Genomic DNA, 16,897 nt, shown 5'->3' with positions numbered 1-16,897 from the left:
TTTTTTTAAATATGGCACGGTCACAGGAATTATCAACACAAATGTCTTTACAGTTAACACGAAGGATGTAGACACACTTCTTCACTCATATCTTTAATTAGATAGAGTTGTGGGCGTAATTGTGCCTGTCGTTAAAAAAGATATGTCTTATTAGTAGGTTACTACAGGAAAACTATAAAATGCCAGAAACATGGCAAAGGAAATCAAGAGACATTTTTTAAAAAATTGGTTAAATGCAGCCTTAATGCGCCGTAGAGTCAAATTCTACAGAGATGTTTTTCCAAGTCTTATATTGAAATTATTTTAAATGAATGAAGTGGAGGTGTTTCACTGCGAGAATAAAATAATATAAATAAATAACAAAAAGAAGCAAATAAAGTATAAAATAAATATGGCATAGAGACAAATGATTTTGGATCAAAAAATCATCAACTTATATAATTGTTTTCGAACATTTTTTAATATTTTCCAATAGGACAGTCATCAGTTGTTTTTTTCCAGCTACATCATGATGCAAAAATTACGCACAGTTTCTTGTTTAAACTTTATACTAAATGGTAATTCAATTTAAATAAAAAAACGGCCTGATATTCAGTTATTTTTTTGGGCTCTATGTCTGCAGGACTTTTAGGATTTTCCGCAAATCTCCACCTCTCCTCCTCTCACGCATTATTGCGCGTTGATTAAGTATGAGTCCTTAATGTGAAACCCGACCTGTGTGGATTACGGCGCAGCAGGCCCTATCAGATTTTGAGTCGACGCGTAACTTGTCATGTTGTTAGGGACCGGCCAATGGCCAGAGGCAACTCAAGCCCCCGAGAGCCAAGTAGGTATAAGATTCCTATTTCCCACATATCAAATATAAACACAAACTCCACGTGGGAGCAGAGGTGCACGGGGATGATGGGGAGAAAAGACCCAGTGTGACGAGTGAAGACCTCCATCAGCCCTCTGATGAAATCTGGACAAGATGATGACGCAGTGACACTGACCTTCATGTGGAAAATAATTATCATATTAAAAAGCTATTTTATTTTTTTATCAAAGGATTTTAACATTTTAACATTTTATTCCTTATAATAAAAGTTTCTCCAGGTGCAATGAAGTTAATACAATGCTGATTAATGTACTGTTAATGTCAAAAAAGTTGTATTTGAAATTTAAAGTTATATATCACCTGAAGTGTGTTTAACCTGGATGAAGCAGGCTACAGACATCCTATTGACTCCATTAAATAATACATCCTTTGATTTATTAGTAGGTATGTCACTTTATTACAACAACAACTCACCTAAAGAAATACATGATATCGTAATTATTGTGAAAGTTAAACTATTTGTAATTCGTTGTTTGGACACAAGTATTTTTTTTATTCTATGCCATATTTATATATTTTAATATAAGAGCCATATTATTCAAAAATATATACTGAATGGATCAGAGGCAATACCTGTGTCAGCTGTCAAGTTATCATCCACAAAGCTCAGACACGGACCTGATATGTGTCCGAGTAGAACTACAGGAGTATAAATTAATAATTAAAGAGAAAATAAATTAAAAAAAGAAGTGACTGTACCTGTATCAAAATGACGTCCGTCCCAGCGAGAAACCAGCTCCCAGATTTCTTTCACTTCTTGGACGCTCTCATGATCAAATGCAGCGTGTGTGTGTGTGTGTGTGTGTGTGTGTGTGTGTGTGTGTGTGTGTGTGTGTGTGTGTGTGTGTGTGTGTGTGTCTGTGTGTGTGCGTGTGTGTGTGCGCGCACAGCTCTCCCTGCTGTCTGCAGCCTGTCACTGACTGGACCGAGGCGCCTCACGCACTGCTGCCCATGACCAGCCAGACACAAACACACTCAAATATGTATAAAAACACACACACTCACGAGCCGGAGCAGCAACTCGAACTTGTCTAAACAAAACAAAAATTACAAAGTCAATACGCGCACGTCCCGGGGCTCGGTGTCGGTGAACCGAGATCCGCGCACTACTGCGGGGAACACCATTATTTTCAGTCCGCGTCCAAGTTGGAGCAGCAGGCTGTTCACAGGCATTACACTCAGCTTCATTACTGGAGACCGGAGGCGCTGCGCATGCGCACAGCTGCCATGTGGACGCTATTGGGCAAGTGACCAAAGGATGGGAAGGGGTGGAGGGAGGGTGATCTATCTATCTTCCTATCTATCTATCTATCTATCTATCTATCTATCTATCTATCTATCTTTCTATCTTTCTATCTATCTATCGTTTATTTCTATGTACATGCAATTGTTTTTGTTGGGTATAATACACACTGGAGCGTACCACATTGATATAAGTGGTATAGACAAGATATGGGCAAGATAAGCATGTTGCTTTTTCCTACTCCCATACTCACAAAGTAATGTTTAAGTTAATGTCAATTAAGAGTCTATAGATTCATTCTTTAGAGGCATGTGTATGTATGTATATGTATTTATGGATTGTGTATGAATATCAGCATATATACATGCCTATATAAACGTTTTTACTTTATTCATTTTCTTATGTTCGAATAAAGTTTGATTTAAATATTTGATTCAATTTAGTTTAGGTTTTTCCTATGAATGGCCTATTAAAGATGAAAATCAAATCAAAAATCAAATCAGTTTATTTTTAAGAGAAGACGGTAAAAATAATATTTTTAGGTTATATTATATCTGATATAGAAAATATATATACAGTCCATAGATGTTTAATAAACATGTAGGGTTTGTGTCCTACTTGTACAACACTGCACTGTGGTGGATGCAGACCATAGACTGTATACAAGGATGGAGGACATGACAGCTCCCCAAGAGTGAAGCCAAATCGTCTCAATCTCCCCCTGGTGGCCGGCTGCATCGCAGGTTATAAACCCTGCCTCCTCCATGTTAGTGGATGGAACCAAACTAAAAAGTCAGACGGTTTTAGGTAGTTCTTTATCACGCTTCTGTTTGTCCAAGTGTTCATTTTTCAAGTAAGCTTGGTCTTATTTTGTTATTTGATGCTGTAAAAACAGGGGGAAATGTCATGATTGACAGCCGAGACTGATTCTGATTGGTCAAGCGTATGTTTCAACAGGATGTCGCTACTGTGGCTTCATCCCTATGGACTCTATGTTAGCGTTCAAATCCATAATATTTAAGCTTCATGTCTGGATAATGTGAGGAAGTGGAGACGTGTCGTCCATCTTTATGTACAGCTTATGACACAGGCAGCTTCTGAGTTGAAGGGTTGAGAAAAGCCACTGAAAGACTCAATATAAGGGCAGACATGACAGTCCCACAGACAGAGAGAGAACATATAGATAATATGTATACAGATTAAACAGGAAACAATTACACACAGGCAAGCCAGAAAACATGCTGACTGTACAAAACAGATATAAATAAATCTTCTGAGGGGAAGATCAGACATCACTGCTCCTCCGTGTCACCCCCTCCAAAAAACAGATGACAGGTTTGGCCTCAGAGTTAAGTTTATTTGAAAAATTGTATGTTTGTTATGGCTTGTGGATTCTGTGACTTTCGGATCCCACTGGCCTCGGCCCAGCGCTCTTTCACCATGCTGTCATTTATTTGGGATGATGATGTCAGCAGTGTCTCTGACTGATCCGCGATTGTTGTTTTATAGATGCTGCTGACACACACACACACACACACACACACACACACACACACACACACACACACACACACACACACACACACACACACACACACACACACACACACACACACACACACAAGTACATTTCTCTGTCTCTCTCATGCACACAAATGCAATTTATTTGTTTATGCAAAGCATTTTAAATGTAATATTGTGGAGAATGAAAAGAGCTTAAGTTTCCCTGGCATCGTCCCCTGTACACAAACACGGAGAAAAAAGACTAATGTTCTTTGTGGCATTGGCTGGCAGGCCTAGAGAGAGAAATAGAAAGTCACTCGCATTGCATTTCCAAAGCAAAATAAAAACAGAGGGAGCAGAGAGAAGAGGAAGCTGACATGTTCATTTTCTGTTTATCCTCACCATTTTTCATCCTTTCATCCCTTCATTTTCCTTTTCCATTTGTCTGTTTCACTGGTCCCTGGAGCTGATCCCGGCAGCAGGCCGCAGGAGAGCATGGATTCAGTATTAGCGACGTGACCCACACGTTAATGGTTGAAAACCCAGCTACGGATTAATCCCTCTTCACTGTCTTCTCAATTATGAGAAGGGAATAAATTCCACTGTGGTTGGATCTCCTCCATATGAAACAATAAAATACCTCGTTAGTCCATGCTGTCTATAGGACTATGCATAGAGGATGTTTCTGGTACAACACCTCTGTACATCAGGCAGACATCATGAGTCCATGCCCGTCCAAACCACTGTTGGAGAATAAATCAATTTTATGAAGTGACAATGCTATGAAACGACTTGGTTGTGTTAAGGGAAAGATCATGCTTTGGTTAGAATAATTACTTTGTTAAGGTCAGGGAAACATTGTGGTTTGGGTTAAAAAGACTTTGTTTAAGTTATAGTCGGGCTTCGTCATCATGGTTGCAATTAAATGAATACGTGGTTGAGTTCCAGGGTTGATTGTGGTCACGCTTTAAAAAAGAGAAGTATTGACTGTCGGGTGGAAACGGAAAAGGGAACAGAGGTCTCTCGCGTTCAAGTGCAATGTTTCTCGAAAGAGTGCAGTGACCAGGGTATAATCCCAAACTGGCTTCCCACCCCATTGGAAGTAAGTTTCTCTTGACTTTGGGTTTGTAGGGACACAAAGTGTTCAGGAATCCATGACATCCAGGTGAACGTTGATCTGTAATGATCAACCTCAAGATGAACAACTTTCCATTACGAAAATCATGGCATCTATTTTCCAATGCAACATATCGCTCTAACCATAAACGGTATATTAAGATGGAGCACGTGTCTCCACTTCCTTCCACTATCCAGAAATAAACCAAAATGTCCCGGATAGGAACACAGCCATCTTGCACATTAGGAGCCAGAGTCTGCGCCGTAGCGATCAGGGGATGGAGCCACGGTATAGTGATCTCGCCAATGCACACAGTCATTGGTCAGTGTCAGCTGTCAATAATGACGTTTCACCCTGTTTTAATAGCATCAAATAACTCATCACGACCAAACTTATTAAGAACATGGACATACTTCAGTGTAATAGGAACTACCTTGGAGTTTTCTTTTCACTTTCTTTAATATGGTGAGATAGAGCAATAGCATTGGCAGAGGTGTGTCACATTACGCCATGTCAACTCTGGGGAGGCGCCTAAATGGCAAACAGTCGCCTGATGCTTAAAGAAGGGGAATAATGGTCATTATTATTAAGCATTGCATATGGTAAAATGGCCTCAGATGCTCATTGTGCATATATATGTGTCCATACTAACAGATATATTTAGGAACATATGAAACAAAGACCAAAAAGTTCTCCATTCTCTGCAGTCCTTTAACTCCTAGACTCAATACACATCTATATGCACTTAATGTCTTACCTCTGGCAACCTATTGGCACTTGATTTTACATGCACAGTGAAATGCATGTAACTTAAACCGTCTTTGCAGTAAATCTGCTGTCTTAGTCTGTGTCTGTTTTGGAATATATGTAGTATAAATAGTGTTTTTATAGTATATACAGTATATCTCCCTGTGCCGTTAGTCTGTTTTTAGGGCTGCAGACACATGATACCTCAGTCATTACTTTTCTCCTGCAATTACATTGATGAGCTTCCCTAGAAAAACACAACATGGAATACACCTCGCTCCACAGGTGCCCCATCCAAATAGTAGGTAGAGCAAGAACAGTGTTAAGCACAAGATCCTTCTCGGGCTTCCCACCTTATTTAAAATAACTCATTTCTTGCTTGTGAATGTATACAGTAAACCAAAAACCTTATGACATTTTGTGTATGTGTGTGTTGAGTGTGGGCATGGTGAGTAAGGGTTGGAATGATATGATATTAATATCAGTTTAATCCTTCAGTAAAAGTAAGGCCCCTGGTGTCTGCCTCCTCCTCCTCCTCCTCCTCCTCCTCCCTCCTCCTCCTCCTCCTCCTCCTCCTCCTCCTCCTCCTCCTCCTTCCCCGCAGCAGACTCAGGCCTGAACCCTGCTCAGTGATCGACACATTCTGGCAGAATAAATTAAAACCTCAAGCTCTGACAGAGCCCAAAATAGCAGGAAGCTGTCGCTGACCTGCAGTCTCTAGTGCCACATGTCAGCGAGCTTAAAAAACTTGGCAGAACATTCTGCACAAAGGAAGCACGTACAGGTGTGTGTGTGTGTGTTTTTCTGGCGTGTGCATTTGTGTGTGTGCATATTTATACGAGTCGACCAGCTCTGTTGTATGGTAATGCTTTAACTACATCTATTGCAACAACTCCATCCTACATGTGTTTTTTTTAACAGATCCACATGCATTAATGTTTATTACTTCTTACTAGATCAAGTGAAAACCAGATTCTACTTGTTTAATTACACTGAAACCACTTTGGAATTTGAAGACAGTGGCAGATGGATCTATTTTTTTGTCCAGCTGTTCTCCGGAGGGTGAAGCTTGGGTGGGTGGGGGGGCTTAGCCCCAAGATGTTTAGTGGCGTAGGACTGCGGGACCCTTTGCCAAGTCACAGAGCTCCTGGTTCTTGCCAAGCTGGGGGTGGGTGAGAGAAAATGCCATTTAGCTGGCTGGTATTTATAGATATGCAAGGAACTTGTGCTCAGGCCGAGCTGAGGTGCTGACGAAGTAAAACGAGAGGACGCTTCCAGAAGTCGAGTGTCAGGGCACACAGATAAAAATACCCGGTGAAAGATGGGGCTGGTCATTAGTGGCGCAGTCTGGCATGTGACATGGCAGCATTTCAGAGGTGATTTATGATTATTACTACAGCTAACCTATACATCTCCCTTTCCTGCCCCCACCCTCCATCCTAAATTGGTTTTCTAAATGGAATGGTGCATGGGGTTTATTTCAGGGGGCCGAGTACACAGGGGGGAAAAAAACTGCTGGCATTTTAGACTTTGGCAAAGTGCCACAGTTGGATTTCAGATTTGACCAAGATATTGAAAGAAAAACAGACGCAATATTGAATGAATATGAAGATGGTGGTGCGGGAGACAAATGCATGTTGGTTTAATGTTTCTGACAGTGTGACAAAGATGCGAGTGAAAGCTTTATTCTTTATGAACATGAAAACATGATGCAGATTGGCTGGAAATACATAATGACTTATTGCAGGAGGTGTCAATCAATCAATCAATCAATTACTTCCACTCAAAAAGGATGTTAGATGAGTGGGAGGAAGAGAACGAGGGGTGAAGGCATGTAATGAGCTCATCGCAGGCCGCTGCCTTCCATAATTGCCGGCGCGAGCTGCCACGGGGAGGAACAAAGGAAACATTTAACACATCGTAAATTCCTGTAATGTTCGGCCATGACGCTTACGCTTGGTCTACATCTTGTTTTATTTTTCACCCTCTCTTTACGAGTGTCCAGTCACAAACAGAGACACACTTCGCGCGGTAAAAGAAAACAAGATATCAATTCAGCTCGTTCTGCAAAAGTTTAATTGTGTGTGTGGCCTCCTGTAAACAATTCCTTTTTCAATTCGCATCATAGCAGCAGATGGTCTCACGTGCTTTTAACTTTCATATGGCAGGAAAAGCAGTTTCAATCTTAAATGAAGACATATAACATTTAAATTTTGACATATGCCCTCACAGAATGATTGCTGGTATTAACATGCAGCTCCAGCCATAATTGGAACTACATATTATCTTAAGGACATGACTAATGTCTTCTTCTCTTCATTCGAAAATAGTGTACATTGAATATCAAGTCCAGATTTAGACGTGTATAGTGTTACACAGACAGGAAAGCTGCGTGGGTGAATACTGTTAATACACACAAATATGGCACTTCTCTCCAAGAGTCTGCCGAGCAGCGCTGCAGCGTCTCGCTGAATTCCTTCCCGGTCTTTTATCCCTCAAGGCAAATGATGGAGCATATGTCTAACTCGGCGAGATGGTGATCAAAAGTGTGTTTGAGAGCGGTGGAGGGGAAAGATGGAAAGAGCCAGAGAGACAGAGAGAGAGAGAGAGAGTGTGTGTGCGATTTTGTCCCACTTCGAGATTCCTAAGAGAGAGTATAATACAATACAGAGTGTGTGTGCCAAATAAATGTGTACACCGTGTGTAAGAATGCAACATGCACTGTGTGTGTGTGTGTGTGTGTGTGTGTGTGTGTGTGTGTGTGTGTGTGTGTGTGTGTGTGTGTGTGTGTGTGAGGGGGGGGGTAACAAAATTAGTTTACCATCAGCTGTGCTCTTGGTCCCAGCCTCTGTCCAGTAATTCTTCCAGCTCCCTCCACCTAATGGCAGCTCGGGGCGGTTTTTACTGCACCACCCTGGGGAAGCTACTGTGGCCAGATCCAGAACACTTGGCTTTATGTGGATTGAATGTTTTATGGTTATAGACATAATATTAAGTATAGGAACAGTCTCGCAAGAATCCACCCCCGCGCCACTATCCTCAGGCCTAATAATTACACCAGCCGAGGAGAGGCAGTGGGAAAAGTGCATATGGCCGTGTGAGAGACATTATCGCGAGGTTATGTAACCGAACGCACACTATTCACTGTTTCCTCTGTGAGAAATATGGATGGGCTGATCACTGACCCCTATACTGACGGTGGAGGTTTTCATACAGTGACAAATCATATCAAACCAAACTGAAGCAAAAATGACTGAGGCAGACGTTTGGCAACATACAGTTAAAGCGTTTGGCCAAAAACCACTATAATATTTTTATAGTTTTTAATTTACTTCAAGACCACAAGTCTGAAAAAGGACAACTTTGTAGAAAAACTGCAAAGGGTTTTGCTCTCTCAAGGTAAATATCATGGAATACTAGTATTTATTCAGCCAACAGTTGTATCCTAATCTGTCAAAATATGTTGCATGAAACTGGAGAAACAGTTGATCCAGATTTAACAGCTTAACTAAGTCTGGTTTAGAAAAAGAAAGGGTGAGAGAGAGAGAGAGAGAGAGAGAGAGAGAGAGAGAGAGAGAGAGAGAGAGAGAGAGAGAGAGAGAGACAGAGAGAGAGAGAGCTGGCCACATGTGTCCTGTCATGTTAAAACAGTTAGCCTTTGATAGCTATTGCTGCAGCGGTCAAGGGGCAAATCGTTTGTGATTTTCACTGCTGAGAATCTGATGCACGGAGCTTGTGTGCACATGTGCTAGAGAGAGAGAGGGAGAGAGAGAGAGAGAGAGAGAGAGAGAGAGAGAGAGAGAGAGAGAGAGAGAGAGAGAGAGAGAGAGGGAGAGAGATAGTTGTTATTCTGGTGGCATTCATTAATAACAAAGACAACTACATGGAAAAATTATTTTTATGTATATTCCATCAGTTACAATGATACAATACTCACCACATTACTAACATCTTCATCTGCCATGTATTTTCAAAGTCCTGATAATTATGATAGTATGGTGCTGATCAGCCAAAAGATTATGAATTACAACGTTATGCTTGTAATATATCGATTTTATTCCTGTTAAAATTACAAGTCTGTTCTTGCGAAATTACACCTTTTCTTTCTTGTAATATTACAACTTCCGACATTATTCTTGTAATATTAAGACTTCAATTTGGTACTTTTGTAAATTTACAACTCTTTTCCTTGGAATTTTACAGTTTATGACGGAATTGTTGTACAATTACAATTTTTTTCTTGAAAAATCACGACTTAATTCTTGTAAAATTATAACTTTATTTTTATAAAAATACAACTGTTTTTTTTTGTCATTATTACAACTTAAGACTTTATTTTGGTAAATTTGAAACTATTTTTGTAAAATTACAACTTTTGACTTAATTCTTGTAAAGTACGACTTTATTCTCTATATCTCAGATTTTTATACTTTTAAGTAGCCCTGACAAATTCTCGAAATTCGAATGTAAAATAAAATCTTCCTCCTCCCATTGTTTTTTAATGAGTGGCACTGCTAGTCTTCCATACCGATAGTCTTCCATACCGATAGTCTTCCATACTGGGAAGAGTGAGAGGAAGTCAGCGTCTTGAAGCTTCTCTCTCTTTCTGGAGAAATCAAGGAATTTGACGCGCATGTATGTAAGTTGTATGTAAAGTTTAGAGTTCATGGGAGATTATTGATATTAATCTGAGCCCTGGCTGAACTAATAGAAGTGAAAACGAAAGTAAAGTGCCTGAGAGTGCGCACCAGAAAGGAAAGTGACAGACAGAGTAAATATGGCTGCTAACGTATCACAGTCTGAGGAGGCTTGCACTTGCCCGGTGTGCTGTGACATATTCCAAGACCCCGTGGTCCTGCTGTGTGGACACAGCTTCTGTGAGCCCTGTCTTCAGGAGTGGTGGAGACAGAGCGTGGTCCAGAGATGTCCGGTCTGCATGGAGATCTTGACGATGGCTCGGCCCACGCGTAACTTGGCGCTGAGGGACCTGTCAGACATCGTGAGGCAGGAGGCGAGTCAGAGAGCAACGTCAGGAGCTCCGGATCTGTGCGAGCTGCACAACGAGAAACTCAAGCTCTTCTGTCGGGACGATCAGCAGCTCATCTGTCTGGTTTGTAGAGATGCACAAAAACACGAGAAGCACAACTTTGCCCCCATCAATGAAGCAGCAGAGGAGCACAGGGTGAGCACCGCTGTGTATTGTTTGATTTGTTGTTTTAAAAGTGTGAACTTAAACGTGTGAATCCCAATATAATTTTGTTATAATGTTATGCATTGTGCTGGCAACTAGTGTACAAAACACTACAAAACTAGTGTAGTGCTCATTCTAAACGTCCCTGTGTGGAATGGGCTGTTTGCTTGGCTTGTGGTAATGCTGCTTTCAGACATGCACTGAACTCCGGATAATCTCCTGACATTATCCAGAGTGTGAGAGCGCAACTGTCCAAGTTAGAGGCTGCGAACAATGTGCCTGAATTCAAATTTGAAACAACTTTATTTGTTCCCGAAGAGCAATTCTAAGGCACAAAGTCAAAACGCAAGTAAAAACAAGAATGAAAACAACGATGACATCAGTGCAATGTTCACGGACAGTTAAAAATCAGTGCAGTATGCAAAAATTATAAATAAGACTAGTGTATATATGACTCAAAAAAGGACAGTGAACAGGATAATGACTGTGAAAACCGATTGTAAGAACGTAGATAAATACTGAGTGACCCCATATAAGAAAACAGCAGGAGATCCTCCGGATGATGACGTTTCTAAAACTTGTCTGAATGTGCAGATGTTCTCCAGAGCTCAAATCTGAAAATGGCTTTTCTGTGAAAGTGACCTGCAGTAATGCAAGTTCAGACCGGCTTCAGGTCCACAGAACGCTGAAGCCACCGCTGCTGCATAAAGAGCTGAATTGTGATATTTACTGGACTGATGTGAACATTTTTATCTTGATATAATATTTGGCCATATGGTCCAGCCCTAGCCTTATATTTGACACAGCGAATAAAAGTGTTGTCGAACTGAGCCACTGATTACCATGTAAAGTAATACGTTTCACTTTTGTTTTTAGATCAATATCAGGACTCAGCTGATGCATTTAAATTCCAAGCTGGGATCATTGAAAGCACATCAGTTCAACTGTAATAAAATGGCCAGCCACATCAAGGTAAGGTACAGACATAGAGTTCATAACAGAGCCCGATATCAGCCGATATGAGCCTGTCACACTTATATTGGTATCGGCGTTTATGCTGATTCGAAATTTTTAGATTTTAAGGAATAAAAAACACGGCAGAAAAGATGTGTATGAATGTTTACATTTATCGTTCATAAAAAAAAAAGTTTTACCCAAGATAGTTTTTTTTTGGTTTAACTGTAAAATATCAAGCCTCAATTTCTCATGGTCGACATCTGCCCCCATGAATCCATATCGGTCGGGCTCTAGGTCATAGAGATAACATATGGCATTGTCTGCTTTCGTCAGAAAAATGTATTTTTCCTCAGCTCCAGGCTCGGCAGACGGAGACGACAATCAAAGAGGAGTTTCAGAAGCTTTACGAGTTCCTGAGGACGAAGGAGGCTGCCAGGATTGATGCACTGAGGAAGGAGGCGGCGCTCAAAAGTGACACACTGAACAACAGGATTGTTAATGTGAATGAAGAGATCGCTTTGCTCACAGACAGGATTGAAACTATAAATCAGGAGCTTACAGCTGAGGACCTGGCATTCATGCTGGTACTTAGTGATCACATGTGTCTCTTGTGATTGTAATATTGAACATCTAACAAATTTATGGGTATTGATGTGTTGTCTTTTTTTTCTTTTTGACAGAATGTCAAGTCCACTTTGGAGCGGTAAGTGGCTTCTTTGTCTATTTCAGCCTTTTCACTCCACACTAGACAGTAGGGATGTGGCGGTTAACTGATTTTATGATAACCGCGGTTTCATAATGTCACGGTTTCATAACCGTAAGAATTGTAAAAACTACGATATCTTACTATGGTGTCCTGCCTCTCGTGAGTCACGTGATTTGGGTGTGTGTGTGCGGTGAAACGTAAGTTGTGAAGAGGGAACTGAAGTAACAGCCTTATTTCCACCAACGCTGGACAAAAAAGTCCGTCAGAGGAGTTCACAGTGAGGGGAGAAATCCTTGTTTACTAGCAGGATTACACAAAAACTACTGAACTGATTTCCATGCAATATTACATTTTGAGGTTGATCCGAATAAATAGGCGGATGCAAGCTAAGGTGGTAGCGGGGGTGCACGCGCACAGAGGTCGCTCTTGTACATAACAGAGTCAGAGTGACAGGTACGCAAACTCAAGAGTGATGGAGAAGTTCTTGTGTGAGAAATCTTAACATGGCGGCCACCACAGATTTTAAATTGGAAGGTATGTGCTCTCCCTTCTAGTTAATGATTGTCACAGGGTTAAAGTCTTGTCCATTCCAAAAAATACAGAGCAGAACTGATGCATGATGGGAAAATGAATCCAAGTTTGAGCTTTGTCATAAGCTAAGTTATCGATTTATTTATTCCTTGCTGACATCTTTTGTCGTTGTTTCATAAGTACATTGCTCCAAACCAAATGTGTGGGTGTACACACAAAATACTATATTATTTCAGAATATTTCACCGGTTATTCTCCGGCTGCCTAATTTTCTTTCAGATCACAGTGCAACGTGCAAGAGCCAGAGACTCCACCAGGAGGCCTGATCGATGAGGTCCAACATGTCAGGAACCTGCTGTTCAATGTGTGGGACCAGATGAAGAAAATAATCAAATACAGTAAGCAATGCCTTGTTGTTTCTGGCACACCATATTTTGAGGTTTTAAACTATTGAGAAACAAATGCCTTAAAATCCGTCCCATAAACGTCCGTATTCATGTTTCCATCCAGCCCCTGTAACTCTGGACCCAAACACCAGTGGCACACAACTGATTTTATCAGAGAATCTGACTCATTCGTCAGAAAGTAAGACGACTCAGCAGCTTCCCGACAACCCAGAGAGAAAAGGCCCTTGCATTGTTCTCGGCTTTGAAGGATTTAGTGGTGGGAGACAATGCTGGAATGTGGAGGTGAATGGTTTTTGGGCTGTTGGTGTGGCTGCTAAAACCAAGCATGCAACCCTTGCACCAATCTTTGGCATTTATACATATGGTCCTGAAGGACCATTGTTTGAACTTATTACTGACAAAAGAATATATTCCTTTTCAACAGATGTATTACCCAAAAATATCAAAGTGCAGCTAGATTTTGACCAAGGAACACTTTCATTTTTCGACCTTGATAGGAAAACATTGATATACGTCATCAAAAACTCTTTCAAAGGGACGGTTTTTCCATATTTTCGAGGGGCTGTGAAAATCCTTCCAGGTAAGGTGAGGACAACCCTGTGGATGGATGCCTTTTTTACAAGATCATACAGTGATGCCAAATACACTCCCATATTTGTATCAATAAGAAAGTGATGTATGTATGTATTGATAACACGTATTTACTGCATTTTAACGCAATTGTCCAGTCAGCCAAGTGGCAGCAGTGCAGTGCATAATATTCTGCAATCAGAAGCTTCAGTTTATGTTCACAGCAAACATCAGAAAAAATGTGATCTCAGTGAGTTTGACTGTGGGATGATTGTTGGTGCCAGACAGGCTGCATGTTTGAGTATTTCCAAAACCTATCTCCTTGGACTTTCACACGCGTGTTGGGTTTACTCAGAAAAGTGCGAAAAACTAAAAACCTCCAGCGATGATGTTCCACCCAGCGGTTCTGTGGAAGGAAACACCTTGTTGATGAGAGAGGTGAATGATGGTCGGACTGGTTGGAGCTGACAGAGGAGGCTATGGTACCTCAGAGAACCACTCTTTACGTGTGTGGTGCGGAGGAAAGCATCTCAAACTGTTGAACCTTGAGGTGGACTGGCTACAGCAGAAGAAGACCATGTTGGGGCAGTGGGTTCACGCTCACCAAAACCTGAATAGCATAGCTCGGTCTGATGAATCTGGATTTCTGCGGAGGCAAAGCATGAACCCAAGGACCCAAAGTGAGTCAGTCTAGAATGGTGCTGCTGGTGACGGTGACTCTCTGACACCTGAAGTAACCGTATTTGGAGCAGCGAAAGGACACCAACAAGCTGTCAGTCACACAGTATCCATGCTCCAATGCATACTTTGATTTATCGCCTATTTGACTCTAAAAGGGGACAGTAATTTACTGAATGAACATCGTGCTGCATGTAGAGGACATGAAGATAGCAATTGTACGGTGGCGGAGAGGTCCTAACCCATAAAAATACAGAAAGGCATTTGATTAGTGACGTTATTAAAGTCTGCTACTGGTGGTGATGGAACTTCACAAAGCTTTGAACTACAGCCAGGTTCATCACTTTTTTTGGTCCCCTGGAAACATCTCCGGTGTCGTTTTAGCTATTTGCTCATTTGGCATAGACCGTGATTTCCTTATGAAAACGTTTACTGACGCTATATATCAAGAGAGAAGTATAGTCATTTTCTCATAGACTTCTTTAGAAACACTTCGTTTTGTGCAACCAGTCGAGTCGCCCTCTGCTGGAAAAGTTTCAGGCTCTTGCATGCTGGCTCCCCTTTCTGGACACAGAGTCTACATCCATTTAAATGTACAGTCAATGTTTCCAACATGATGCATGTCACAAAGCAGAAGTCGCTTCAAACCCGTTTCATGAACATGAGTGATGAAAACGGCTAAATATATTGATCTGCTTGAGGTTTGAACGTTTGAGTTTTTGAAGTAACCTTTGGTTTACATTTATTATGATGGTCTGAAGGCTAATGCAATGACTTATATCATGTACATGTCTCATTTACTTTGGGTGTTCCTGCCCCATTTGTTGTATATCTGTTGGAAATAAAATACACTTAAAAATATTGAATAGGTTTAAGCAAGAGAAAACAAACAAATAAACAATATGCTGCTCTGAGCCAGTCTGAATGTCTTCTTTGGGATCTCCCACTATCCCCATAAGGTCCCAGTGTGTCTGCCTGTATACATGCACAAATAGTATGATGATGAATCATTATGAGGCAATACCTAATGTCTCTAGTGCACTGCCATCTTTCTCTCTCTCTCTCTCTCTCGCAGTGTGTGTGTGTGTGTGTGTGTGTCTGAATCTCCACACTGATACTGAATCTCGGTGGTATTACAGCTGGAATGCCTGCTATGTTTTTTCTACTAATGAAAGAATGAAGGAAAACAAACAGAGGGGCCAAATTAAAAGAGAAAAAAGGGTCAAGAGAAGAAAACACTGAAGGAGAAGAGGAAATCGAGGGAACATGCATGGGGCCTCATACGGCCTCTCATTCAATATGTGTGCCTCTGCATGTTTTACATGATGAGTGTTTCTCAGGCCAGTTTTCTCAGGGCTAATGAAGGTTGGAGATCAGGGCTTGACTGACACAACATCTGCTCAAATGTGGTCTTAAGGGGATTTTCTTTCTCCGCCAGATTACCCAAGATAAATTTCAAACTTCATAAGTCTGTCTTAGGAGGAAGCTGGAAGAGAAGAAGTGTCACTTTGAGTGATTACTCTCCCATTCATTTAATTAGGCAAAGTGTATTTTTCCAATTTCACATTTAGAATTGCACTTTCTTTTCATTCCTTTACCCAGAATTTAATTCTAGAACATATAGGGAGAATTTGGCTGCCTGACATATACATTATTTTATAAGTAGGCATCTTTAATGGGTTCTATAAATGTGGAAACTTGAGTTCAACTGAGCAACCATCTGTCAGATTTCAGGTTGTAGAATAAAAGCTTTTCCCCTGTTTTATTTATTTACCCCTCTGCCTGCATATCATCATTCTTTCCTGTATAAACTGTTGCTTTATCGGAAAGGAATGACAGCAAACCAGTGTATCCAACCCAATCCCCTTTGAATGATCCATCATGGGCTGTTGACCACAGAGCACCAGAGAGCCACTGAGGTGGATATGTCAGATGTTATTTTAACTTTTCCTAAGTGCCATTTTTCTACCAATCGGCTGAAATAAACACGTTATTTCTGAGGAATTTCAAAGAGCTGGGCGTTGTTTTTGCTGCCGTGCGGGAAATTAGTTTTGTCCGAAAACATTACAAAGATAATCAATCACATGGAACATGAATTATTTTACTTCAATGAACTAAAAGTCCAAAAACAAAAGCAAACTGTGTGTGTATATATCTTCTTTACATGGGGGCATTGTGTGTGTGTGTGAGTGTGTGTGTGTGTGTGTGTGTGTGTGTGTGTGTGTGTGTGGGTGTGGGTGTGTGTGTGTGTGTGTGTGTGTGTGTGTGTGAGCGTGAAACTCATAAATCATGCGTGTGCAACATGAAGGAGGGGACAGATTGAATCATGACAAGGGAGATCAAAAGCGGAGGAGAATGACAACACGGTTC

General features: G+C 41.0%; 2 protein-coding genes across 5 annotated transcripts in view; one reads left to right on the top strand and one right to left on the bottom strand.

Moving 5' to 3' along the window:
- Positions 1–2,061, bottom strand: part of eya4 (EYA transcriptional coactivator and phosphatase 4) — a 45,415-nt gene extending 43,354 nt beyond the window's left edge. Inside the window, exon 1 of the mRNA XM_047338127.1 lies at positions 1,577–2,061. The gene's annotated coding sequence lies outside the window, so the exon portion shown is untranslated. The remainder of the gene's footprint in view (positions 1–1,576) is intronic.
- A 7,963-nt stretch (positions 2,062–10,024) lies between these two features.
- Positions 10,025–15,441, top strand: LOC118099531 (zinc-binding protein A33). Of its 4 annotated transcripts, XM_035144193.2 has the most exons (7): positions 10,025–10,669; positions 11,555–11,650; positions 11,989–12,219; positions 12,316–12,338; positions 13,152–13,270; positions 13,383–13,561; positions 13,704–13,880. In XM_035144193.2, the coding sequence occupies exons 1-7, from the start codon at positions 10,265–10,267 to the stop codon at positions 13,734–13,736; spliced, it is 1,086 nt and encodes a 361-aa protein (XP_035000084.1). In that variant the 5' UTR covers positions 10,025–10,264; the 3' UTR covers positions 13,737–13,880. The 4 variants fall into 4 exon arrangements, with proteins under 4 accessions (XP_035000084.1, XP_035000082.1, XP_035000083.1 ...); XM_035144191.2 differs by having other exon boundaries at positions 11,995–12,219; positions 13,383–15,441; XM_035144192.2 differs by having other exon boundaries at positions 11,989–12,135; positions 13,383–15,441.
- Positions 15,442–16,897: the final 1,456 nt, after the last annotated feature.

This window comes from Hippoglossus stenolepis, chromosome 20, assembly GCF_022539355.2.
Source record: "Hippoglossus stenolepis isolate QCI-W04-F060 chromosome 20, HSTE1.2, whole genome shotgun sequence".
NCBI classification, from domain to species: Eukaryota; Metazoa; Chordata; class Actinopteri; order Pleuronectiformes; family Pleuronectidae; genus Hippoglossus; species Hippoglossus stenolepis.
Note: the sequence above shows the minus strand (reverse complement) of the source record. Positions and strands in the feature narration are given on the sequence as shown.

Excerpts from the sequence above, each read along its gene's own strand:
- LOC118099531 (XM_035144190.2), top strand. The coding sequence starts at position 10,265 with ATGGCTGCTAACGTATCACAGTCTGAGGAGGCTTGCACTTGCCCGGTG. Across the intron at positions 11,651-11,988 it reads AAATGGCCAGCCACATCAAG|CTCCAGGCTCGGCAGACGGA; the intron begins GTAAGGTACAGA and ends ATTTTTCCTCAG. Across the intron at positions 12,339-13,151 it reads GTCAAGTCCACTTTGGAGCG|ATCACAGTGCAACGTGCAAG; the intron begins GTAAGTGGCTTC and ends ATTTTCTTTCAG.